At 35.8% G+C, this 25,884-nt stretch overlaps 3 protein-coding genes across 4 annotated transcripts; all 3 read right to left on the bottom strand.

Annotated features, from left to right (window-relative positions):
- Nucleotides 1–124: 124 nt before the first annotated feature.
- Nucleotides 125–7,420, bottom strand: LOC109078959 (serine/threonine-protein kinase PLK3-like). Its single transcript, XM_042718556.1, has 15 exons — nt 7,107–7,420; nt 5,736–5,843; nt 5,533–5,649; nt 5,315–5,444; nt 5,133–5,220; nt 4,953–5,048; nt 4,377–4,575; nt 4,079–4,205; nt 3,848–3,960; nt 3,331–3,448; nt 2,826–2,909; nt 2,554–2,716; nt 2,239–2,368; nt 1,434–1,547; nt 125–1,337 (listed from the first exon to the last, which is right to left on the bottom strand). The coding sequence occupies exons 1-15, from the start codon at nt 7,305–7,307 to the stop codon at nt 1,140–1,142; spliced, it is 1,986 nt and encodes a 661-aa protein (XP_042574490.1). The 5' UTR covers nt 7,308–7,420; the 3' UTR covers nt 125–1,139.
- A 1,806-nt stretch (nt 7,421–9,226) lies between these two features.
- LOC109078963 (calcyclin-binding protein) lies at nt 9,227–11,400 on the bottom strand. 2 transcript variants are annotated; one of them, XM_019094140.2, is made up of 6 exons: nt 11,229–11,400; nt 10,708–10,921; nt 10,518–10,614; nt 10,209–10,308; nt 10,015–10,109; nt 9,227–9,681 (listed from the first exon to the last, which is right to left on the bottom strand). In XM_019094140.2, the coding sequence occupies exons 1-6, from the start codon at nt 11,244–11,246 to the stop codon at nt 9,522–9,524; spliced, it is 684 nt and encodes a 227-aa protein (XP_018949685.1). In that variant the 5' UTR covers nt 11,247–11,400; the 3' UTR covers nt 9,227–9,521. The 2 variants fall into 2 exon arrangements, with proteins under 2 accessions (XP_018949685.1, XP_018949686.1); XM_019094141.2 differs by having other exon boundaries at nt 11,215–11,374.
- A 487-nt stretch (nt 11,401–11,887) lies between these two features.
- LOC122136362 (28S ribosomal protein S14, mitochondrial-like) lies at nt 11,888–13,111 on the bottom strand. Its single transcript, XM_042719311.1, has 3 exons — nt 12,960–13,111; nt 12,522–12,686; nt 11,888–12,308 (listed from the first exon to the last, which is right to left on the bottom strand). The coding sequence occupies exons 1-3, from the start codon at nt 13,026–13,028 to the stop codon at nt 12,126–12,128; spliced, it is 417 nt and encodes a 138-aa protein (XP_042575245.1). The 5' UTR covers nt 13,029–13,111; the 3' UTR covers nt 11,888–12,125.
- Between the last annotated feature and the right edge of the window lie 12,773 nt (nt 13,112–25,884).

Genomic DNA, 25,884 nt, shown 5'->3' with positions numbered 1-25,884 from the left:
TAATGGTCTTTAAAATCTGAAAAAATAAAAAAAATAAACTCAAGACACAGAAAATGTATATTTTCAATAAACTTTATTCCCACCCCCCCACTCTCCCAATACATAAAAAGTGATCATACTGAACATTTCCCAGTGTTGACACCATACAATTATGTTACATCAATAAATAAAAAAAAACTATAAATAAAAAAATAAATAGAACACGTGCCACAATTAATTAATAATACTAGTTAGGATTTGTCTGAGGGTAATGGCCTTCACAATGTTGGTATTCTGAACACTTATTTAACACTTACAGCCATGGTCACAGTTTTGAGGACATTATGATTACTTATGATGGAGCATGTCAAGTAAACAAAGCTGGAGGCACACCGAATACATAGTCTTTTTCTTCCTCAAGTACAGACATTAAGGATATAATAACTTTTAACAGCAAAAAGCTTATATCAGGTGTATTTGTAGTGTTTCTTCCCCCACTCCTGCCTAATTCGCTTGGAAAACCGAATATGAAGACTATATATAAAGCCACTTTCACTCCCTTTGTGACTTAAGCTTGAGATCCAGGGCCATTATTGCACAGAGGAATCCATCAGAAAGGCACTTTAGTCTCTCCAGCTCCTAACTGCTCCTCCATGAATTACAGTTCCACCTCAGCCATTCACCTCTGCCATCTTTAAAACTACTCTCATTAAAAGAATAACCTTTTGGTGTTCATAGCTCTTGTTTGTGTACTATTTAGTGAAATAAAATGTCCTTTTTTTAAAAAAAAAGCCAAGTGATCGAGCATAAAAAGCCAAGCCCATCTTGCGCAGTGTTTGGGACACCGTGAGCAAAAGCAAGACGCTTAAGAACCCTGTGAGTTTTATGCCATCTGCACTTAAAAAAATGAAATCATTAAAAGAACAGGCTCAAATTTTCAAGCTGGTAGTGTGATACGGTTGGTGTAGGCTCAGTCGCAAAAACAACAAAAGAAAACCAAATGAAAAATAGTGCACCATACTTCAAAGAGGCCAGCCGATGGCCAAGGACAGGAGATCTTCATGGCAATGTGGAAGCTTCCCCTGATTTTTTTTGTCATAGTCCTTTTTGCTTCTCAATCGGAAGCGGTAAGCAGCGAAAAAAATCAAAGTTCTTAGTCATTATGCGTTGGTGTAGTGCTGGAGAAGCTGTACCACGTAATGAAGCCGCTGCCGTAGCTCCGGAGAGCAGCCCCATTGGGAAAGCACGTTCAGAGGGTAGGAATAAGAGACGCGCTCCTTGCTGATGTAGGTCAGCAGGTACGAGGAGTCCGAGGACTTGGACAGGATGATTTTTGTATGGTCCGTGTAAAAATTAACCTGGGAAAGAAAGCGGAAAGAGAGGGAGTGTTATGAACTGGTCAAGCGATTCAAACGCTCAATGTTTCATCCTTTTATGCACAATCAGAGACTTACTTGTATGGTTCGGTTGTCAAAGAGCATGACTAAGGCGTGATCAGTCTTGATCCACTGCAGAAGCAATGGAGAAGAGCTTGGAGATGGCTGGTCCTCACTGTTGACGTCTCCACCCTACAAAAAAAGGAAAACTTGTTTTAAAATAAACTATAACTTAAGAAATGGTTTCATTTTTGTACACATTTATGATTTATTTATTATTGTGTGAATATTTAAACTAAAATATATATAATATGCATTTTTTTTTATTATTGACTTTAACTTGATACAGGTTAGTGCTGAACTTTAGTTGAGTTTATATTTTTGTAAATAAACCATTTTAAATATTACCATTAAAAATAGTTATTTAATAGAGCATCACATAATTCATATAAGTTTTAAGTCTCACTGGTACATTTGTAGAAATAGCCAACATAGTATGGTTCAAAAATTATCAATTTATCTTTTATGGCAAAAATCATTAGGATATTAAGTAAAGGTCATGTTCCATGAAGATATTTAGTAAATTTCCTACAGTACATATATAAAAATTTTTGATTAGTAATATGGGTTGCTAAGGACTTCATTTGGACAACTTAAAAAGGCGATTTTCTCAATATTTTGATTTTTTTTTGCATCCTTAGATTCCAGATTTTCAAATAGTTGCATCTCAGCCAAATATTGTCCTATCCTAACAAACCATTCATCAATGGAAAGCTTATTTATTCAGCTTTCAGATGATGTATAAATCTCAATTTTAAAAAAAACTGACCCTCATGACTGTTTTGTGGTCAAGGGACACAAATGTTTAAATTTCTACACTGACCTCCATTAGGTTCTGCTCCATGTAGTTAGCCATCAAATCCACTATGTGCTTTTGATTCAGGAGCTTTTCTGGTAAAGCGTCAGCTGGAAAACTAAAGTGTTTGTTGTTCGTCAGACAGTAATGTACAGTCCTGTAGAAGAATAAAAATAAGCAATTAGAACCTCACACATAAAGCAAAGCTACTTAAAACAATTTGGCCAAAAGCAAATACTTTGTAAAGGGTAAAGCACTCTATGTGGGTCAATCAGAGCTCAGTCCAAATGCCAAACTGGAGACTCACTAGCGAACGGGAACACAGAACGTAAGCTGACGTACCTCCGCTGGTCACACAGGCTCAGATGAGTGCCTTCGTTGAAGAGTACACCAACGTTTTGATTGGAGAGCTGGTAACCAAAGCCGTATTTGTTGGAGTAGTCGACCCACTTGGTTACCCAGATTAAAGGCTTGGTTTTAGAAAGGCAGGGTGGGTTTCTTGAAGCTGGAAGAGGAAAGGACAATATTTGAGTACATGATCAATGGCTTAAGAGTAAACCTTGAAAGTGACCATTGCTTAAGTGCCACAGTGTGACCAGAGTGTGGGAACAAACCTGTCGGCATGGAAGACAAGCAGCTATTAAGAACCTTCATGGCAGATTCGGCTACAGCAGCAGGGGTAGGGATATCGTCACTAGCTGAGGGGGAAAAAACAGGAACAATGTCAATTGAAAATGATTTAATAACTTGAAAAATAAAAAAAATAAAAAAATACATTTAATATTACTGTATTTTGGTTGTTATATTATATTATAGACAAAAGTTGTTCTACTTAATATTTTAGTAGAAAACCATGACCCTAAACATTTGATTTGAAGTGTAAATGTAAAAAGTTAGACAAATCTATGAAGGCTAGAAATGACAAGTCACCTTGTTGCTAAACTAAGCAAAAAAGCAGCAATTTTTTTATTTTAATGAATTAGGCCAGGTTGTTTTTGGACAAACTTGTTCCTAATAGCGGCCTCTGATAGCCTGGGGGTTGAGCCTAAAATAGGCCACATGCATGCAAAACTATTTGCTGCTGTATGTCTGAGCAAATCCGCTTCTGCGGTCCCTTACCATCAGTGCTGCTGGCGACGGTGCCTTTGAAGGAACGAGACGCAGACTTCCTGGACTCCTCCTCTGCCGGGGTGTCCAGAGGGCCAGAACTTGCCAGTTGAACCGTAGGAGAAGTGGCCTGAGAATCAAGAGGAAGTCATATTGTTTTAACAATCATAAGTACTTCCTTGTACTTAGTTTTAAGCAATCATGCACAAGCGGACAATTATTTTCCAATCTCGTGTCTCAAGTTAAAAAGATCTGTCATATTATTAACTCGCCAACTTGTGTAGGTTTGGGTTTGGTCAGTACAGAGTTATTCTGAGACGTTCAGCACAATAGCTGGACGATTGCACTCTATTATTCATCTACAGCAGCTTTCAAAACACATCCCCACAGAGCCCACTTTAGCTATGCTGAAAATCAGCACGCATACTGACGCGGCTTTCTGCGACAGCCATGAGTCAGCCAGGGAGCAAAAGTTTACGGTGAAGCTATTAAAACATGCCAATGCACATAAATGTATGATGATTATTACCTCATTCACTCCCATTGTCTTGTAGCTCATTTGCCGACCGATGGAGTGCTTCACCATGCCGGAAACCAGTTTAGAAATGTCATCTTTCTCCTCACAAGGTGTCTTTTCAACAGCTGCAATGACATTTTATGTCAATAACAAAGAAACCAATGTCAGAAACTAAGGTTTGAATCCAAACCAATGGTGTTATTGTCAACTTAAATAGTTTTGGTAATTAAAGTAGGTACATACCTTTCGATTTCTTCTTGCCAAAGAGGCTTTTAGCCATCTTTGTGAAGAACTTCTTGGCAGGGCTGGGTGGATTAAGCTCAGGCACCATCACACAGCTGCTGGGAGGGAGTTTTTCTGGGGTGAAGCCCTGAGGGAGGGAAAAAGTAGGTGGATTTCAGAAGAAAAAAAAAGAAAACAAAAAGATTAGAGGACTACAAAATTACAGTAAGAAATCTAAGTCTAAGAAGAAAGTACACACTTAAAAAAAAAATCTTTATAATTACGTATAATTACTATTCAGGGTTTTTAGTAATCTAACCTTTGTGAAATACTCGTGGGCCAGTATCTGATCCAGTGTAAGGCGGTCAGATGGGTTTTTCTGAAGGATTGCGGAGATCAGCTTCTGTGCAGATGGAGTGAGGGAAGGAGGAAGGCTGTATCTCACTTCCTTAATACACTTGTAGGTCTCTTTCAAGTCTAAGGTTTCAAAAGGTGGATTCCCACATAGGAGTGTGTACCTAAATAGACCAGAAAAAGAGCGTGTCATCAAGGCTGTCAGATCTGATGCATCATAGATCAAGTATTCACTTCAGACTTTCCGTAATATAAATACACTAATATAGTCTACACCAGGAAGTCCCAATCTTTTTTTGTCAGCTGAACCCCTTTGCTCTAAAACATGATGTTTGTGGTTTTTCTGATGATGGTTAATGGTCACATGACATGCAGGTAAACAAGATCTTGAATATTTTTAGAAAGCGTTGTACTTTGAAATGAGGATTTAGAATTTAGAATTTAATTATTAGCCTTTCATGAACTCGCAAACCACAGTTTAGGAAACCCCGGTCTACACAATAACCATAAAACAGTGTAAAGTAGACTTGATGAGACTTACATTACACAACCCAGCGACCAAACATCTGACTCTGTCCCATGGCCTTGTCTGTTTAAGACCTCTGGCGCCAGGTAGTTTGGAGTCCCGCAGATGGTCCTGCAAGAGCATTTTTTTACGTCAGCACACCAAATCAAGTTTATTTCTATTAAAGTTAGTGAAGAAGGCAGTATGCAAACTCACTTCTTCCTCTGCTCGACTGTCTCCAGCTTTGCTGCCAGCCCAAAATCTCCTAATCTCAAATCCATGTTTTCATTCACAAAAAAATTACCTGCAAAAACAAATTAGAGCATTATCAAAAAAATTTAATTTGATGGATGTCATACTAGGATTCAAACAGCAGGCTAAACAAATAAAAACAATACCTAGTTTGAGGTCTCTGTGGAGGATGCCTTTATTATGGAGGTATTTGAGCGCAGATATGATCTGTTTGAGGTAGTAACGTACTTCTGGATCTGTCAGCGTATGTCTTGCTTTCCAAATGTGTGCCAGAGACTGTAAACACGAAGAACAGGATTAGAGTAAATGCCTTGTATTCACCAAAGCAAACCACGAGAGGTCTGTTTTTAGCAAAGCAACCCACCTTTCTGCTGCAGAGTTCAAGGAAGATGTAAATGTTGTCTTGGTCTTCAAAGTGATGGGAAAACTTCACCACATGCTTGTGTTGGAGGCTTTTGTGAAGCTCGATTTCATTAATGATCTGCGAGACAAAATCAATGAATAAACATCCGAGAGGCAGCTAGAAATATGATGATTCACTTGTGTATTTTGCTATTGTTTCCTTACCTTCCCTCTCTGGTGTGGCTTTGAGACTCTGCTTTGAGGAATAACTTTCACAGCATACATCTTGTTGTTGGCAAGATCTGTCATCTCATAACATCGTGCAAAACCACCCTAAAACAAAAGCCATTATATATTTAATCACACACAATGTTTCAACAGGAAAAAATGCTGGCGTTTCAATTCAAGGTTATGATTAACTTAAGATTTGGCTGCAGGTGCCTGTACAACGGTCTCAAAACTCCGTGACGGTGTCTGAAAAACTGGCTAGTTGCTTACAAAGACAACATATTTGGAGATTACCAGTGTGCTTAGCATTAGATTCATACGTTTTCAGCATCACTAATGACAAAAGTGCAGTATGGAGTCCAGAGACAGTCAATATGTCCAGACCAGTATTTGCAATATGGAATTGATTTATGGGCATACATTTTGCAAATGCTTTAACTGAAGAAGAAGAAAATCAAATTTTATTTATTTGTTTTTTTTTAATCAGAAAACGTTTTAAACAATCTACCATAAAATTCAGTTTTTGCAGCTGTTGGTAGTTGCTTTTTTTTTTTTTTTTTTTGAGATATTGGTCACATCTGATGCATCATAAATCTGCACAAAACATTAATTGTCCTCTAAAATAAAAATGGAGAAATTCTACGTTTATTAATTGATTCGTTTAACAAAATCTGTTTTATTTTTTAAAACATACATCGATATTCCTTATCTCATAAAAAAAAAATCAAATATTTTGGACATTTTTGCACCAATCCTTAGTTGGTCCAACACATGTACAAAGGAATGACGTATTCTTTTCCCAATCGACCAACCCCTCCTTACAGCATCGCACAATGATGCGGCACTTTAAAAACTGGATTTAACGAGACTTCTTATAATCAATAAGTTAGTCTAGTTAAAAAAAGAGCCTTGTTTTGTAAACAAATGAACAAAACCGGGACAGTGGTCATTGGTTCCACTGCTCACGAGCAATGCAGCATGATTTTCATTGATGCACGGATTCATTCATCCATTCATCTTTTCCTGACATCGAATCAAATCTGGAAACGTATTAAAAATCATCCCAACCGTAAACTGCAAATACTGTCTTCACAGAAAATCACATAATGGACAATATTTGAAAGACACATAAGATGAAGTGCTGTAAAAACCAGCAGAAACGCAGACACTGCGGTCCAGTGGTTCTGGTGCACCGAAGCACATCTCCCAAAACCAGCCAAACCCAAGCACGAGAGCGATACACCGCGCACGTTTAAGCACATCAGGAAACGCGAGAAAATAAACCGTGACAGATCACATAAATAATTAAAACGAGCAGCTCCGATTTAACGTCATTTCAAACACTGAAAAACAGATAGGTAACGTTACCTTTCCCAAAAGCTTTCCTTTACAGTACGTTCTTCCAGTCTTTGCGTCAACCACCACCTGCGCGATCTCCGTCTTAACGTGCTCGGATTTACTCCGGTTCGGCTTGGCGGCCGCTTGAGCCGTTTGAGACGGTTTGAACAAATCCGGGTTCATCATTTTACAGGAAAGACGCTGCGCTGAGGTAAAACAAGCAGGATCCATTCATTAATATAGATCCTTCGCCCTAGAAAATAAACTCCTTATTTGAAGTCCCAAAGTCTGGTGAAGTTCTGTATCGTTAGTCCTGTGTGAGTCATACATGCCGCGCCACCGGAGTCCTGCCTTATATAAACGACCCGTGACGTCATGGGCAGAGGCGGGGCGCAGACGGGGACGTCTGGAAAGAAGCAACGCCATTGGCTGCTGGAGATTAAATCAAAGATCAGAGAGACGCATATGAAAGTGCTGTAGGAAAGTGAATGAAAGCCAAGAGCATCATCCAATCATAGCTGACGTGATTATATGGACCTCCGGATGACTTGCACTGGCTGCTTCATTGACAGTTTCTTTTTTCCTCTGTTTAGGGTTGTTGTATTATTTAAACATTTATTTAGCATGATCAAATCAGCTTTGCATTATTTAATATTGTAAAACCGTCTAGTTCTTTGCGGGGACTAATTAACGATTTATTGATTTTATGTCGTTCTGTGTAAAAACAAAATATGTGTCCCTGGAGCACTAAGTCGCTGGGGAATATTTGTAGCAATAGCCAAAAATACATTGTATGGGTCAAAATTATAAATGTTTCTTTTATGGCCAAAATCATTAGGATATTAAGTAAAGATCATGTTCCATGAAGATATTTTGTAAATTTCCTACCGTAAAAATACCAAAACTTATTTTTTGATTAGTAATATGTATTGCTAAGAACTTCATTTGGACAAATTTAAAGGCGATTTTCTCAATATTTCATTTTATTTTATTTTTTGTTGCACTCTCAGATTCCATATTTTTAAATAGTTGTATCTCAGCCAAATATTGTCCTAACAAACCATACATCAATGGAAAGCTTATTTATTCAGGTTTTCAGATGATGCATAAATCTCAGTTTCGAAAAACTGACCCTCATGACTAGTTTTGTGGTCCAGGGTCACATATAAAGATGGCCGACACGAGTTTTGCATGTACACAGACTGTATTTACATCATGTGGAGAAAGCAAAATTACATCATTGTGGAACATACAGCTGTACAGAACTGAAAGAGAAACTTGTGGCTTCATGCGCCCTCTTGTGGCTGAATTAATAAACTACGGGGAATTTTCCTCACTTTTTGCACAAAATGTTTTCTAGATTAGAAAATATAATGCAATGTAAATATAATTGACAAACACTGATTCACTGTTTAGTTTAGTTTCATTCATACATCTGAATAATAATGCATCACAACACTATTTCATTTAATTAACATGGGTGTTATAAATGCATAAAAAAAATAATTCAGAAACGCTTTTTTACGTTTTCTTTTTATCACTATTAAGTTATATGGTCCCAGTTACTAGAATAATATTACAATAAACATAGAACCCATGCTTTCAATGATTTTACAACAATAGATAGAAAAAAAATTCCGTGTGGTTTAATAAACTACAGTTATTATTATTAATATTATATTGTTATAAATAAAACAAATGAGAATGTATCAATTGCAGTAGTAGTAATAGTAACGTTGTATTTAATTTTTTTTGAGTACCAGAAGCAATGAGCATTTTTTTCTTTTATTAATATTTTTAAGGTATGTAGTACTAATTTCAACAATAATATTGACTACAGTAAGCCATATGTTTCCATAATTTTACCGCAAAAAATATCATAAACAAACCTATGTACATCCCGTTTGCACGCACCTCCTTGTGGCTTGATAGGTAAACTACAGCGACCAATTATTGTACATAAAAATACATTTATGTGTACAAGTCTTAAAAAAAGATTTTGAGACTGTATTAAAATTCTAATTAACAAACACTGTTTTCTTCTATTTCCACAGTTTATTTAGTTGAGATACTCTGTTTCCTCTCCATGATGATGAGAGTAATAATACATGACAGCAATATTTAATTTCATGACCACCAGAAGCAATAAATGACTTTTTAAATTTATTTTAATTTTCCACATTTAAGGTACATGGTCTTAAGTGCAATAACATTGACTAAAATTACCTAAACGTTTGTTTACTATATGAAACAACTTAAAATTATGAATGCTTTGAAAATTACAGTGGGAATGGAAACACTTTACGAAACAAAATTTTCAGTAACAGCTGCATGTAACTGGAAAAAAGTACAAAAATACATAAAATAATCGGAATAAATTGGAATGGCATGTATGCAGCAGCTGAATTTGGTTGTTTCACTGTGGAAGCAGACCAATAAGCTGGCTTAGAAGTCAAAGTCATCTGCTTTGGCCTTCTTCTCCTGAGACTCAGCCCAGGCCTTGTTAATAGTGCGCTTGGTCTCGTCATCTCCATCCGTGTAGATCTTCTTCAGCACGCTCATCAGCCCCTCGCTTGGATCAGCGTTCTCATCCAAGTTGGGTTTGCTGAAACAGATAGATTACCATTCAATTACAATTCATGATATTTAGAAACATAATTTGAAGAACCAAATTAAGTATGATACTTATTACTATGATCTTACCCTGATAATAGTGCATTATGCAGTCAAATATATATTTTGTAATAATTATATACTTTTATAATATACAGTAATATAGTTTTTTATAATAGTTTGAATAATGTTAATTTACATTTATAATTTCTAAATTAATATTTTATTTTTATGCATCTGCACCATTTGTTTTAAAATTAGCTTCAATATACCGGTTTTAAAAAGCAAAACCAATACAGAATGAAATTGTGTGCATTTTACTCACTCTTTCTCCTTAGACTGTTTCTCGACTTGTGTCAAGCAGTCCCACTTTTTTGTTGACTTCTTCTTGCACATAACAAGCACCATGTCTGTTTTTATCTGTAAACAAATGAATGAATTTCACAATTGCCTCTTTTTATCTATACAGTTTTATCCAAAAAACAAATCAATTTGCCAATATACAAAAAAATGACAAACCTTTTTACTACTCTCTGCTACAATAATGGGGAATAAAAGGTTGTTGACTGTCATTTGATGGTTCTTCCCATCCAGATCTTTGACTAGAACATGGAAGCCTCTGTGAAGACAGAATAGCAGAACATTACTTTATATATATATATATATATATATACACACACACACACACAGTATATATTTGAATGTGAATTTTAAGTATTTATTTAAATATTAATTATTAAACATAACAGTAAATAAGCAATATTCCATAATGTTACCATAATAAAAAAGATAAACCCAAATTCAGCAATATTCAATGTGAAAAAATACCTCTCTGTAAAGTTGGCTTCAACATTTTCAACTGGAATTTTATGTACTCCTTTTAGTGTAATGTAGATTTTGACAAATTTGTCAGACTGGTCCCATCCTAAGACACACACACACACACACAAAACATTGACAGGCGTATTAGACCAAGTATAGACCGTATAGACCATAATATCGTGAGGTATGAACGCACCATAATTATTAATTTTGACTGTGTATCCTTTGAGTGTAGTGTCAGTTTTGTCTCCAGAGTCTTTCTTGGCTTGCTGCAGTTTCTGCTGTCGTTTCTTCGCCAGCTCTTTCTCTACCTTCTTCTGCTCTTGCGTTAACACGTCTCGCACGCGCTGGCGTTCACATTTCTCCAGCAGACTCGTGATCTCTTTAAGATCACTCTCAAAACCTGCGATCTAAAGACACAGAGGCAAATCTGAGAATAAGTAAAGAAGCATGTTTACATGTTCAGCACAGGTGAGGTGAGATCAGCAGGCAGCTGTCATCTCAGAGCCAAGCAATACTTAATTCACCCAATGTGTCCAATAAACAAGCTAGTAAAACAGGACTTTCATTCACATTCATAAGCTTCTGTATATCAGTGCATGAGGCTTTACAGTACAATGAAAACGAAACCTGGCGGCTGGCAAGACTGCTATATAACGTACTCACTAACGTAACGTACATGGAGCTAAAATAAGTAACACACACAGTCCATTATACCAGCTCATTGATGTCCATCGCTGCTTTGAAGAAACCTCAGGAAACTACCTTCTGCAGTTTTTAATTCAAGTAATGAAAATGAACTTTGCTTTCAATCGGGCGCTGCTTGTCCGGTAATATATGCATTTAGCGTTATTTCTAGAAGGATTCTTGCTTCCGCGTTATGTGATGTCAAAATAAAAGTCATCATTTTAGTTGCCTTTGATAAATGACCACTACTTAATAATTATTACAAAAAACGAATATTCATAAAAAATAAAATAATAATAATAATAATAATAATAATAATAAAAAATAATTACATTGTTACAAATGTATTACATAACATACAGGGTAAAAATGATTCTTACCATAATAAAGTACAAAAATACACACTAAATTTAAAAATGCAAATGTACTCATTAGTTTCAAGATTTATTACAGAAACCAGAAAATATTCTAATATACTTACTAGTTAACAAGAAAAAATTGTCAACGTACAAATAAGACTTAAAATGTAATTTACAACAAATTATTTTAAGCTTTATGTATTTTTTTGTCAAATTAGTCAAAAAATATAATCTTTCAGTGTGACACCAAAATACAATCAATAAGTAAATAGGTTATATACAAGTAACCTGAAACCTAAAATATAACAATAAAATCACAAAACACAAAAGTAGCACATTACACCTTTTTATTGTATCTACAATAAAATAATTACATAATTTCCCATCAATTGAAAATGAAATTAAAAATAAAAAAAGTGACAATGTGAAATCTGAACCAATTTAGCAGAAAAAAAATACAACATTTGAGCAGGTGCTTGTTGGTTTTCCAGCTCTGTGTCTTTGCATTTTATGCAAGAATATCTTCTTTTTTATGAGAAGGTTTTAAAAAAAAAAATCCAATGGCTGATCACCACATTGATCTCTGTATTCCAGACATCTGGTTGTGGTCAGCTAAATGTCGAAAAACAATGCGACTGAGACGCCACCTGCGCTTCACTCCACGAGGACGTGATGTCATCACACACCTGTTGCGAATGCGCACGGGACAACTGTCTCGGGGTAGTGCGGCTATTTCTTTATCAGCTACCTCCTAAAGGAAATAAACGAGAGACATGGCCTGTATTATTAGCAATATTTTGACATTTAATTTAATTATTCATTGGAAGTCAAAATAAAGGTTAATTAATTAATGTGTAAATGGATTTAAAAAAAAAAAATCCAATCACGTACAATGGAAAACAATCTAAAGAGGGTATAAACTTCCATCGAATGGAGACTGCAAAACTTTGAATGTAACAGTTACCTGTAGCTCTTTTGGTAAAATAGTATTCTTCCTAATGGCATTGATGCGCAGTCTTGTGTCTGCATATTCAAATGCCATTTGTCTCCTTTTCACATCTCGAACCATCCTCCAGTCAACATAGTAGCTCCTGACCTGCTCCACCACTCCAAGTGAACCTCTGTAGGCCTGAAGAAGAGCAGAGCAGAGGTTACATTTGAATACGTGTAAATTTTAAGTACACCTGGACAAAAGCCCAAAACAAATTACAAAAAAAAAAAAAAAAAAAAAAAATTGTAAACTATAAATGTCACTAGTAGGCCTATGTCTTTGTGTAGGTTATCTTATTACAGTCTAACGGGATCGCAATCCAAATACAACACCATTCAAACACAAATAAAATGCATTTAAAGTCCTAACAGACTTTGAATTTACAAATCTGATTTTTAAAAAGTGAATTACCTGTCTACAAATCGGCAAGGACGACTGCAGAAAGCCCATCCCCGTGCTGAGCAGCTTCCCTGCCGCCATGTTGATCCAGCAGTAACCTCGATGGTGGTTTGAAGGGTAAGAATTGAGTTTAGTATATCGTTACTGCCATCTCCTGGTCATATTCAATGCTCAGTCGAGCATTTGGGTTTTGTCCTCACTCAAAACAAGCAAAACACAGAAGTAAACTGTTTGCAAAAGTTATGATACTTTGTTGTCATACGATATAGCCGACGATATTACCAAGAACTGGCTTTGTCTGAATGTCACGGCGAATCATATTTATAGACTTCGATTCATTTTTGAAAAGTCCACAGAGAATAACAGAGCTCTGTTATTACCAGCCATGAAAATAGTAGTGTAACATACAAAAAATTTTTCATAAGACAAAATAATCAGTAAAATCATAAAGTATGAAGAGCAGTAATAGTTTGTGTGTAATTGCAGTACTTAGCCAGATAGTGGCAGAATGTCGCTACTAATTCAACAACAGCAGACTCGTCAAACAAACGTGCTTTAAATGTAGTAGTAGCCTACACTTTGACAAAATCTGTATGATCTGTATACTTAAAACTTTAAATACCTGTCATATAGGTTGTATGCATTTAAAGCAGTAGTTCTTAACCTTTAGCCTATTTTGACTCCAAGACCTCCTATTGCCCGCAACAATATTCTATTAACTTTTTTTTTCCTCACAATTTCGGCTCGATAAGATATATTTTAAAGCTTGGCTTTTTAATTCAGCAAAAACATTTAGCATCAGTTGGCTCAGTTTCACAGGTTGGTCTTCACAAATGACATTTTCAGACTTGAAAATGCATCTGGACACATGAACTATCTCACCTCGGTGACCTTTGAGACATTGTGAGGACCTGCATTCTGCACCTGCACCTGCATTGTGTTAGTAGCAGTTCAAGAAAACAGAAACAAGCTCTCTTTGAGACAATTGTCTGATTGTAATGCTGACTGGCTGTACAAATAGGAAATCTGGGCACATTTAGACAGAAAATTTGTTGAGCATATTATATGGCTACAAAGTATGAGAATAAACAGGGGACAGCGTGAGTCTTCTGTTTTAAAATTCCTCCCTCACAGCTTGATATCAGAGGTAAGTTTTTTTTTGTTTTTTTAAGCCAGCACTTCCATAACATAGTACTAAATGAAGATTACTTTGGCATTTCTTATGCTCATCTACTATTCTGTCATTACCACAGGATAAATCCCCCAATAAAACAATGCAACTGAAAAGAAGAAAAAAGCAGACGACAACAAAATAAAAACCAACAAACAGCTTGTTATGTGCTTCTCTGCATGACGTTGGTTAGTTCAACCCCAAGGCATTCATAAAAAATGGTTCTAGTAAATTCCTGTAGAATTTCCCAAGCAATTGGCCTTTGTTAAAAGATACAAGGAGATGTGTTCTGAGAAAAATACTAACATATGTCAAATTGTACAACTTCACAAATAAGATCCATTATGTAAATTAAAGTGGAAAACAGATCTTGTGAGGTCTAGACACCAGGCTATGCTTCTATAAACCAATTGTTATGATGTGAGGTTTACGTAAATAAATCAATATGAATAGAAAGGGAACTTAAGTAATTTTAACCCACATAAGCCTGCAGGCAACTATAGTTGCTGAAGACTCTACCCATATTTTTCCATTTGTAAATATTTTTTGTGTCAATACTTCAAAAACCCCTGCTGTACACGCAGATAATCTTAGGAAGAGCTTTTGACAACTTGCTAGAAATTATGCCATGTGGTGATGTTTAATTCATGAGCCATTCCTGGATGTTTACTCAGAAATATACCTGTCAAATTTAGTGACCAGTGAGCAAAAATCCTAGAATCTTTGCATTAGTTTCTATGGGAGTGCAGTTTCAAAGGTCCCACCGATTATTAAATTTACCATAATCATCTTTACATGGAAAAATACTATTTGAAGAACTCCACATATATAAAACATTGTGCAAATAAATCTATTTAGGACATGCTTTGGAAATATCTGGGCATTAATGCTGTTGATCTAGAAAATTCACAGCATAGTTCTATTTCTTTTAAACTTATCAATATAAAGCAGAATGCCATACTGTGTCATGCATGTGCTGCTCTTCTGAAGCTGAATCTAATATCTGCAACTCTGATCTTCTAAAGATTTCTGAAGAGTAGGCTTCAAACATATTAAGTAAATTTCCTGCTGTTCGCAGGCCACTTGAAACCCCACTAGTTGCTTTTAAATGAGATCAATCCTTTCCAAAAACAAAGCTGATTCGGTTTGCGCTTTGTTCTTAAACAAATAAAAAATTAATCACAGTGGTGTGAAGGGCTTCACTTCCACTGAATTCATATTCAGACATTCTAGTTTGACTCCCGCTTGAAAATGAGAAACAAAACTGAACCTTGCATGATGTGCACCAAATGAGTTTGCTGTTTAATGTTTTTAACCTGTGCCAAAAGTATTTTTGTGTGAATTCTTGACATTCTCAGATTTATTTTATAGAAAAGAGATTAAAAGTGCATATTCTTTTAATATTAGCATCTTCACTGGTTCATTTAAACATCATCACAAAGAGCTCAAATCAGTTTCACTTTTACAGTGTCCTATTTGATTTTCATGAGCTACTTGTGTGGGCTGTTCATTCTGACATCATACTATTAAGCCTTGCAAAGTCAGCATTTGAACACACTGCAGAAAAGAAGCTGGCAGTCTAGTATTAGTGGGTACCTCAGTTTTTATATGAGCTCAGAGAAAGTGAAATGGAAGAACGTTTGCAAAATGATTTCATCTGCTTGTGCTAAACATGGTTCAGCATCTAAATATTACTATATCTGTTATTTTGGTCAGTCCTCTTATGCCCTTCATGTAGAGTTGGAAATATTGTAATTACAAGTTACAAGCAAATGAATGACTGAACGAAGTCGTATTTACAAGTGGGAAAGGCATGACTTGTCGAGTTGGAATAGGGCATGACAATTTTTAAACATTACGGAAACACTTGTAAAACGGTAGAAGGCATGTCTGTAGTGAATTATAATGTATTATTTAGCAAGGTGTTTTATTTTGATTTGCAGAACCTCAGTTATTTTAAAGTTGTGATGAAACCACTGATAGACACTTGAAGGCAGCATCTTTCAAAAAGTTCCCACAAATTTCACTTGAAGAAATTCAAATGTTCCACACATGTGGAGATGCATGTTCTGAGCTCTTAACCATATGTTGTAACAGGTGATTTGCAAACATAACATCAAGACTGTTTGCTCTCCATGGTCTAGCATTCTGGACCAGTGGCTCTAACTGTTTATTTTGAATTTTAAGTTTTCAAACAGCATATCATTCAGAAATTCTCCACTGTTCTATTATGCAAAATGGTGGTTAGAGAGTGGGAAACCATTAACATTAGGCCTACTTTTAAAGAAGATTCTACAAGTTTTGACAAAATGAAATCAGTGCAGTTTCTCTAACATTGACATTGTGCTTGCTACTGTTTCAGGCAGCCTTCCAGCTATGAGGTAAAGTCCTTTTTGGACTCGAGGTCAAGGCCTTCTTGAATTTTGGAATGTTCTGCATTGCTCTCTCAGGACGGTGTCAATCAAATAGCTGGGGACCGATGACTTCCCTCACTGAACGAGTCTATATTTTGTCGGAAGCCCCTGTTCTTCCTCTGTCTCTCCATGGGTCAGTGCATGTTTTTATCTGCATTTTACACTCCAGTCCTTCTGTTCAACAGATGCTGAAGCTGATGTATAGGAAAAGAGAGAACATCCATCCTGAAGTCCCATTTAAGTTGATCGTCAATTTCAGTAAACAAACAAAGTTCTCCTAGAACGACTCCCAGCAGCGGAGTTATTAAACGTTCAACCTCTAATTTCAGCAGAGAAGCATGACAAGTATTTGATTAATGCTTTGTCCCCGATGCGTGTCTGGTTTTGACATTAGATTAAGAAATAGAGACGTTAGAGGGAATGAACCTCGCACGGCCAACCATCACAATCAGAGTGATCATGCTTTCCAAACCTAACTGTTAATCCCATCATACATTTATGACGAATCAGATTCAAAATAAAATATGAAATGATAACTGGGACATTAGGCCTCTTTAGAGTTTTTTTGCGTGACCATCTGTGAATTCATTCAAATAGACCACCAAGGTTAACAGGAAGTGTGCTCTCAGGGCACCCACTACCCTTTTCCACTCAGTGGAGCGGAGTAACCCAACACAATACGGTAGAGCAGAGTCTGTAAACTTTACCAAACCTTCTTTTATTGAGTCAGGTAACTGAGAATGGCCTGCAGTGAGAAAAACCCTCACATGTGCATGTCAGCATGTGGTTCTTGCCTGTTTTAACCATTTTACTAAGATGGTAAATTTAATCTAGACGTTTGGGGAGGGCTGCCATTAGAGGCGAGATTGCTTGACTGATTTCCTCATGCCATGGTGCATTATTTTCAACAGTACATCTAAACTATGTGGATGTGTAGCATTCTGGACAGCTGAAGTGTAGTATTTCTGCACCCACCTGAGCGGGTGGGTAGGGGATATCTAATTTAGCATGGAGAATGTGGCTGGAGAAATACTAGTTCATTTGATTAGACTTCTGGAAACATTTCACACATGATCTTGTATGATATCAGTCCTCTGGCAGCAGTGTTTGTCAAAAGAACTTTCAGTTACAGATCATTTATTAATGTAAAAGCAAAAAACTTAAACTTGAACTGTTGATATAATCTGCTTATTTAGCCATATTTTTTTTTTTTGCCTTTTTCTCTAGTAAAGTATCTAAATATTCTAAATAATAGAGTGAGATAAATGTCCTATTATTTTCTGTAATGTTTATGTAATTCTGATACATAATTTGGAAATGGTGGAAGAAAAAACCTATGTACCACATATTACTCTACATATACTTAAAATATATTCACTTAAAAATATGTTTAAAATGTACCCCCCCGTAAAAATGTAATTGTGATACATATTTGTTAATGCAAGAACAAAATGTCCTACACATTTTTTTTACTTACTATTAATTGTATATGTATTCTCAGAAAACATGTTTTATTGTTTTGTTTTATTATATTATAAGGATGTTTAGAAATATTTATTTGAAAATAAGTCAGAGGTGTATAATGTGCTGACATCACATAGGGCTTATTTCATAGGCTTGACAATATAGGTTTGGCAATACCTCTTTGAGCTTGTAAACTTGACCTGTAATAAATCAATAATTTTGACAGGCAGTGACAAACAAGAAAGTGTCTCAGAGAGGTTTATTTAAAGAGCATTTGTGACAGAGGTAAACAGAAAACTGGAGGAGGCAGTATAGACATTTAGTTGTGTTGCTAATTTATCAATTAAATTCATTAATTTATAGGGAGGGCCAGCGATCTGAAGCTGATAATGCTGTCATAATTATCTGTTGGAAAAGTAGATTAAAGGACAGGTTAGATAGTTACAGGATAAATAAATGTCAGTGGAAATGATAGGTAATTTGATGTGGTGCACTGTAATATATTATAACTAAATTCAGATCTCAGTGTTTTGATCCTGAGATGTGACAGGACAGCTCTTCATCATATAACACTCTTAGATGTTTCCAAATGAACTGCCTTTCAGCAAAAAAAAAAAAAAAACTCTTTCACTAGCACCATTTGATATTTCCCGCACAAGAATCAAATTTTTATCTTTGACCAATAGCAATGAAAAAAACTGTTATTAAATAATTGACATTTTAGACACAATATTCCCATTTACATTGTTTATATTTACTCTGCCATAAAATATAATTCTAAATTAATTTAAAGCAGGATCATCCTCTCCAAGCAACACACAATAGCAAACCGTAATGGTATTTAATTATTGGATCAATCAATGTTTTTCTAACGAATTGTTTGAGTTAATGATTCAATGACTCATTCATTTGTTTGCTTTCTGAATGAATCAGTGTAGTTCTACAGATCGATTTACTGAATGAGTCAATAATTCACCCAAAAATCTTTGTTAACTTTGTTGCTACCTACTATCGTAACTGTGCAACCTGCAGAAAGAGTTGTTCAGAAGTCTGTCTGGAACACATAAAACAAAGAAAAACCGTGCGAACATTGTCACAAACATTGTCAGCTTCCAACACCATATGGGACATTTCTTCCAGAGATTTGACCTCTGCTATACCTATAAAGAAAGAATGTATTTTTTTTGGGGCCACGCAGTGTGGGTTGAAACAGCATGCTTCAAGTCAAGTGTCTAGATCACATTATATCTGAGGAGGAAAGAACCTCGGTGGCAATGAGAAACAGGTGAGAAAAGACAAGCTTTGCTCTCTGGGAGGGAGGTGAGCTCTTTTTGTGCCTGTGGAATACTGTAGAATGATGTTTTGGTGGCCTTTTCTAATAAGGTGGTGTTTTATTTTGGTAAAAACAAAGTACTGAAAATTGTGTGCGATTCTTGATGAAATTCACAGGGAATACCACCCGCATGTATAGAATCTGTGCAGAACCTGATAAATTTACATTGAGTCAGGAGCATTTAGCAGTAAGCATTTAAAGCAGAGTTTTGACATCCCTTTCAGAATCTACTGTATATTCTTTTCCCAACTAATTAAATCTTTTCCTTTCACATATTTAGCAGCCCTGAGCCTCAGATTTCTGATTGGAGAGATGCAATCAAGATCTTTTTGGTCTGTTCAGCTACACCTGAATCAAGTATAATGGAACTAAATTTGATAAAGGGTAAATAATGCTGTGGTATTATTCAAGGCTGACTACCTACAACAAATTCAGTGGCTCTCATTATTTAATATAGTGTCTACTTTGACTAAGGTCCAATTGTTTCCAATATGATGTTGAGCAAATTTTGTCAAAATTGCATAAATCTCTATATTTATAATTTATAGTTTACACATAATTTATTTTGCCTTGCGATTTATTGTAATTGTTTGCATTTCCAATAGCCTATACTATTAAAGTGATTGTTTACCCAAAAATGTAAATTCTGTCATTTACTCATCCTTCTTTCTTCTGCTGAACACAAAATAATTTATTTTCAAGAATATGGGTAACTAAATGGTTTACGGTAGCCATTGACCTCCATAGTATTTTTTTTACATACTATGGCTGCAGTCAACTGTTTGGTTACCAACATTCTTCAAAATATCTTCTTTTGTCTCCAACAGCTGAAAAAAATATATTGATATGGAGCAACTTGAGGGTGAGTAAATGATAACAGAATTTTTATTTTTTGGGTGAACTATCCCTTTAACACCCAATTTTTGTAGATATAGATGTCTGTTTTCCAGTCTTGGATTTATATTACATCTGAATTCATTTCAAGAAGTGAAAGACTGTCAAAAGCCATGAACCTTAAAAAAAATCTTGTGACTTGAAGCTCTTTTATATTTTTCAGGTTAGGAACATGTTGTCCCAAAGAATCCTGCCATGGATTTAAAATACATCAGCATCACAGAGGTCTGATTCAGTCAGATGGCACGAATGTGAAGAATGCCTTTTGAGCTGAACTTAAAGGTCACCTGCATGCTGGCATGTTTATTGCCATACATATTCCTGCTTTGAGTTATAACAACAATCTTACTTAAGTCTGTTTGTGCGATTAAGACCATCAGTCAGCTTTATGAAGAGCAAATCGTCATTAGTAGGATCACATTTTCTCTGATTGTTAATGTTAACTATGTCTCGGTTCAGTGAAAAGAGAATTGTGTGACAAAATTGCAACACATCCCATTTGGTTCCTCTTCCTACTGTTGCTATGAAAAGCCATCATTCCTTACGGTTTATTATGATCCCTGCTTTGGAGACAGGCAGATAGATGAATGTATAACATAAGCCAAAGCCTACTGTTGACATTGTGATATAGAATATTGGATCTGTGTCTCACACGTATGTGAGTTGAAGGTTTATTTGCAGAGTTTAGACCTTATGGCTTCGATTTAAATTTCTTAGTTCTCTTATGGTGGGGTTGACCTTTAAAACCAGCCTAATAAAACCCAGAAGCATTCCATCTAAATATGATTAAATACAGAGATTTCATTTTCTTTGATAGATTTCCTTGTGGCTTTGTCTTTGTAGCCTCAAGTCTCTGTGCTTCTATAATAGACTTTAAAACAAACATACTGTAAAAAGTTAACTCTCAACAGAAGAGAGATGGGTTGTGAAAACACTTTACACCTCTGAGTTTGTCTAACGTGTAGTCTGCTTATAAATTTTATTCATGTTTTTATAGCTACAGGTTATTGCTAAGTAACTGTAATCATCATAAACCACCAGGATAGCAATCAACATTTTTCCTTCTCCTTCTCCCCTCTATTTTTTTTATTCTGTGGACCTCTCACGTAGTCTTTATTGAAATATGTCCCCATTTCCTTAATGCACAAACTCTTGCTGAGCCTCTGCCTCATAAAAAGCATGGTGAAAGCCATAAGTCTGCTTCACGCCATGCCGCATTTCTGCTGCATTCTTGTACACAACACCGGTGGCCAAACACATTAATCAGTGTACACAGATGCTCTTCTCAAATAAATGGAGAGAGAGGGCCGTTGGTGAAAAATGAGTAATGGATGAAAGCTGCATTTGAAAGCTGGGTATCATCTCAATACTAGTGTTGAAAAACTGCAAAATAATTCAATATTTCAAAAGGAAACTGGTTTGATATATTTGAGGATGTGTCAGGAGGGACCTCAAACATGTGTTTCGCTCAAAGGGTAAATGATATAGAGCTCTCTGGAAAATGTAAAACATGCGGTCGCCAGATTTTGACTTCAAACGTATATATCATTCTAATGCATAGTTCATTGGTAAACAAGTGCTAAATAAATATGGCCACTTAAAAAATTTCTTCCTAGTATTGTCATACATGGGCAAGTATACTGACAAGTATACCAATCCATTTAAAAACAGAAAAAAAAGAAATCAGTACTTTTGTTTAGCAAGGATGCATAAATTGAAGTGACAGTAAAGACTATTAATTTGTTACAAAAAAGTATGGTTTTTACATAAATATTGTGCAACACAGCTGTTTTCAAAATAATTTAGAAATATTTCTTAAGCATCAGCATGTCAGAATGATTTCTAAAGGATCTTATGACACTGAAGGCTGAATATTCAGCTTTGCTGTAACAGAAATGAATTATATTTTTAAATATATTACAATATATGATGGTGAGCATAAGAGACTTCTTTCAAAACCTTACATTATGTACATCATTTGGCAGCACATAAATAACAAATAATAAAGTTCCCCTATTATGGTTTATGAAAGGTTCATATTTTGGTTTTGGGAGTCCCCAACAACAGGTTGACATGTATGCAAGTTCAAAAAACCCTTTTATTGTCTTTCACACTTTCACTTTCATAATATGCATTTATTTTTACCTTATTAGCTCAATGACTCCCAAACGATTGGTCGATTTCATTTTCATTTCATCTTGCCTGTAATGCCTGATAAAGCAGGGTTTGTGAGAGAATTTGCATTTTCATTCAGACCAATGTGAAAATCAACTGATGCCCTGCGTCCCAATGTTCATACTATCCATCCTAAATAGTATGTGAGATTAGAATTAGTGTGTCCCAAAGCATAGTATGTTGAAGAGAGTACGCCAAAAGTCCTCGGATGGTCTACTATTTCAGGTTGTTTTTTGAAGGGTGGATCCGTGCACACATGGCTAATATTACAAATATGGCGGATGTGCGTGACCGACGGTAGAGAGGTTTAGATAAAGTGGTTTGAGTTACTAATAAACAACAATTAACCTGTTAAAAATGTATATTTTATGTTATCTGTGTTAGGATATTTCATCTACAACAACAATGTGAAACTTTATAAACATCCGTTTGGCCATTAATTTTTAAATGCATCATTATACGAAAAATATGAGCAGAGTTCTCTGCATAAAGACCCATGGCTGGCAGATCAACGTGCTACTTAATTTCTCTCCAGTAGGAAGTTAAATGAAATGAAATGTGGAGGATGTTAACTGTGACAAGATGATTGACAGGTCAGATTACAGTGAGAGGATTCATGTAATTATGTGACAGAGTGGACCGTTAAAGATGCAATTAACCTATCGGTAAGCCCCTCCCCTCGAACGCAGATAAGCCAATGGCAGTCGAGTATCAGTTGCACAGGGAGCAGAACTCGGACATCTTTAAGTTTCAGTGCCATAGAGAAACATTGGAAGATCCGAAACTTTAGTCAGTTTGATGGTGTTTATGCTACAAAAATGGAAAAACGATGTGCCTGGGGTACTTGTAACACTGATTTCAGGTATCCTGAGCGGATAGGCAATGGAATTTATTTTATTACATTTCCTGAACCCAAGCAAAATGGAGCAAAATGTCCGTAAGCATTCAACTTTAATCCCAATGAAGACGTAAACATTCATTTTCTGGTTGTCATACTCTCATTAAAGGGGTCATATGGTGCGATTTCAATTTTTCCTTTCTCTTTGGAGTGTTACAAGCTCTTGGTGCATAAAGAAGATCTGTAAAGTTGCAAAGACTAAAGTCTCAAATCCAAAGAGATATTTATTAAAAAAGTTAATAGTCAGATGTGTTCAGATATTCAGATGTCTGCTGCGCATTTTAAGGAGGATGAGGACTGTTTTCTGAACCAGTAGCCTACAATGGGTCTGTGCTCAAAGGCTGTTTCTATAAAGTGGGGCAGTTCCAACTTTGCAAGGACAGTCTGGCGCTTCTGACTCACAGCCTGTAAGTAAATTTTTTTATATTTAAATAATTTGCCAATGACGATTCAAACACGAGTTTTGAGCAGTAGAGTAGGCTTGTTATTTGTCGTTTCTCCAATCACAAATGCAGACATGGTTTTATGATTACGCAGCGCGATACGCAACGCGTAAAAAGACAGTATAAGTCATTATAATCAGTAATTATGTCCCCAGTGGATGCAACAAATGCCTCGTTTTATTGGTTTTGTCTTGTCTAGTGTTGTCCGGATCGTGAACGAAAAGTTCTATTTAACCAGATCTTCTTAGTGAACCGGTCAAACCAGTTCACCAAATCGAACTGAATTGTTTGAAACGGTTGGCATCTCCAGTACACACTAATCCACAAATTACTTAAGTTATTCGGTTTATAAACATGCCTGACACTCCCTCTGATGCGAAATAAACCAATATTCCGAGTTATTTAGTTACTCCTAACAGTACATTGACTGAACTGCTAAAAGAGAACCGATGATGGGATGTGCACGAGCAGAGTAGCTGGACTGAGTCTCGCCGTGCCGGGAGACGGCATCACAGTGTTAAAGGGCGTAACATTTCCGTCACACGCTTGAGGTATTCAACCAATCAAAACGCACTGGATAGCTGGCCAATCACACAACACCACACTTTTTTAGAATGATTAGCTTTGTAAAAATCGACACACTTCTGAAAGGCGGGGCATAGAGGAGAAACAATAATGTACATTGTATGGAAAATTATGTGTTTTTTGAACCTTAAACCGCATAAACACATTACATTACACCAAATACACAAAATATTGTTCTTTTTAGCAACGTTATATGACCCCCTTTAAGTTACAATTTTCACCTGCTCAAGCAGAACATTAATGTCATCTTGTGCTCCAGCAATATATCTCTGGCTAAAAGTTGAAGTTATTGAGTCCATGCTATGACAAACCTGATTAGCGAACTGTTCTCATATCATGTAACAGTTACAGTGTAGGTCAAAAACACATAAACGAAGGTCTACATTTCAGTGCCTCTCCATATTAAAATGGTTAAATGTAAAATAATTTAATCGTACCCTAAATGAACAGTGTTGATCCTGCATGTTGTCGTCCGTGATTGTGACGACTGTAACATGAGGCTTCTCCCGTTTGCATTGTGATTGTAAACCCTTGCTTTCAAATTAATTAAGTTAGCCACCATATTTATTTTAAAATCTTTTATATATCCCTCTATCATATGGTTTTAGAAGACTAGGAATATAGCAAATATGCTTTTATGATGCTTTTAGTGTGCCTTCACAATTCCTTGTCATTAGGAAAAAGCTGCACAGAGTCTGTTTAACTTCTTTTGTGTTCCACAAAAAAGTCATAAGTTTTGAATACATTGGGGTGAATAAATGATGACAGAACAATATATATATATATATATTTTTTTTGTGAACTATTCCTTTAAATCTCAGAAAAAAATGTGTGAAAAATTAAAACATAACACATTCTATTAGTATCATTCTATATTACTAAGTACTTAAATCTTACCTTACTTTAAGTCTACCTTTTTTCCCAGTATTCAAACCATAGTACTGCAGTAGCAATCACTAAATCATTCACCAAAAAGCAAAATGACGTAATTGAAACCGGTAGTAACAGTGTTTACTGTGTTTTTCAACAGTAATTAAAGATATAGACAAGCAGACAATCACTTACTCACTGCTGAGTGAAGGGTACTGTAAACTAGCATGACTTTTTTCAGTATACAGCCGGACATTTCCTGACTACAGAACAATTTCTCCCTGTTCTTATTTCCTACATATTCCAACCACATGTGAAAGTATCCAAATATTTATGGAGACAATCAGGTGTGCCAAATATTTTATTTTTTATAGTGCACAGGCTCTACTTTAAGCCATTTACAAATGAAACATTGAGTTTGTCATAGCTGCTGTAGGACTGAGGGGAAGGTTTTAGGGTCTGTAATAGTGAATTTTTTTTTTTTCAGTGACGACATCCTTTGAAAGTGTTCCAAGAGGAAACTACTGCCTTTGCTATCTGTCTAAGAAAGAATATACAACCACATTATGTATAAAGCTGCACCCCTGCTTCTCTTTAAAAATCATTACACCTGGCCTGTTCTCCAGTTTCAGCCCAAGTATTTCACCTCTCTGTAACACAACACCCAGAGATCAACAGATGCCTGGGAAA

Source organism: Cyprinus carpio, chromosome B2 (assembly GCF_018340385.1).
Source record: "Cyprinus carpio isolate SPL01 chromosome B2, ASM1834038v1, whole genome shotgun sequence".
Taxonomy (NCBI): Eukaryota; Metazoa; Chordata; class Actinopteri; order Cypriniformes; family Cyprinidae; genus Cyprinus; species Cyprinus carpio.
This window is presented reverse-complemented; position numbering and strand designations above follow the sequence as displayed.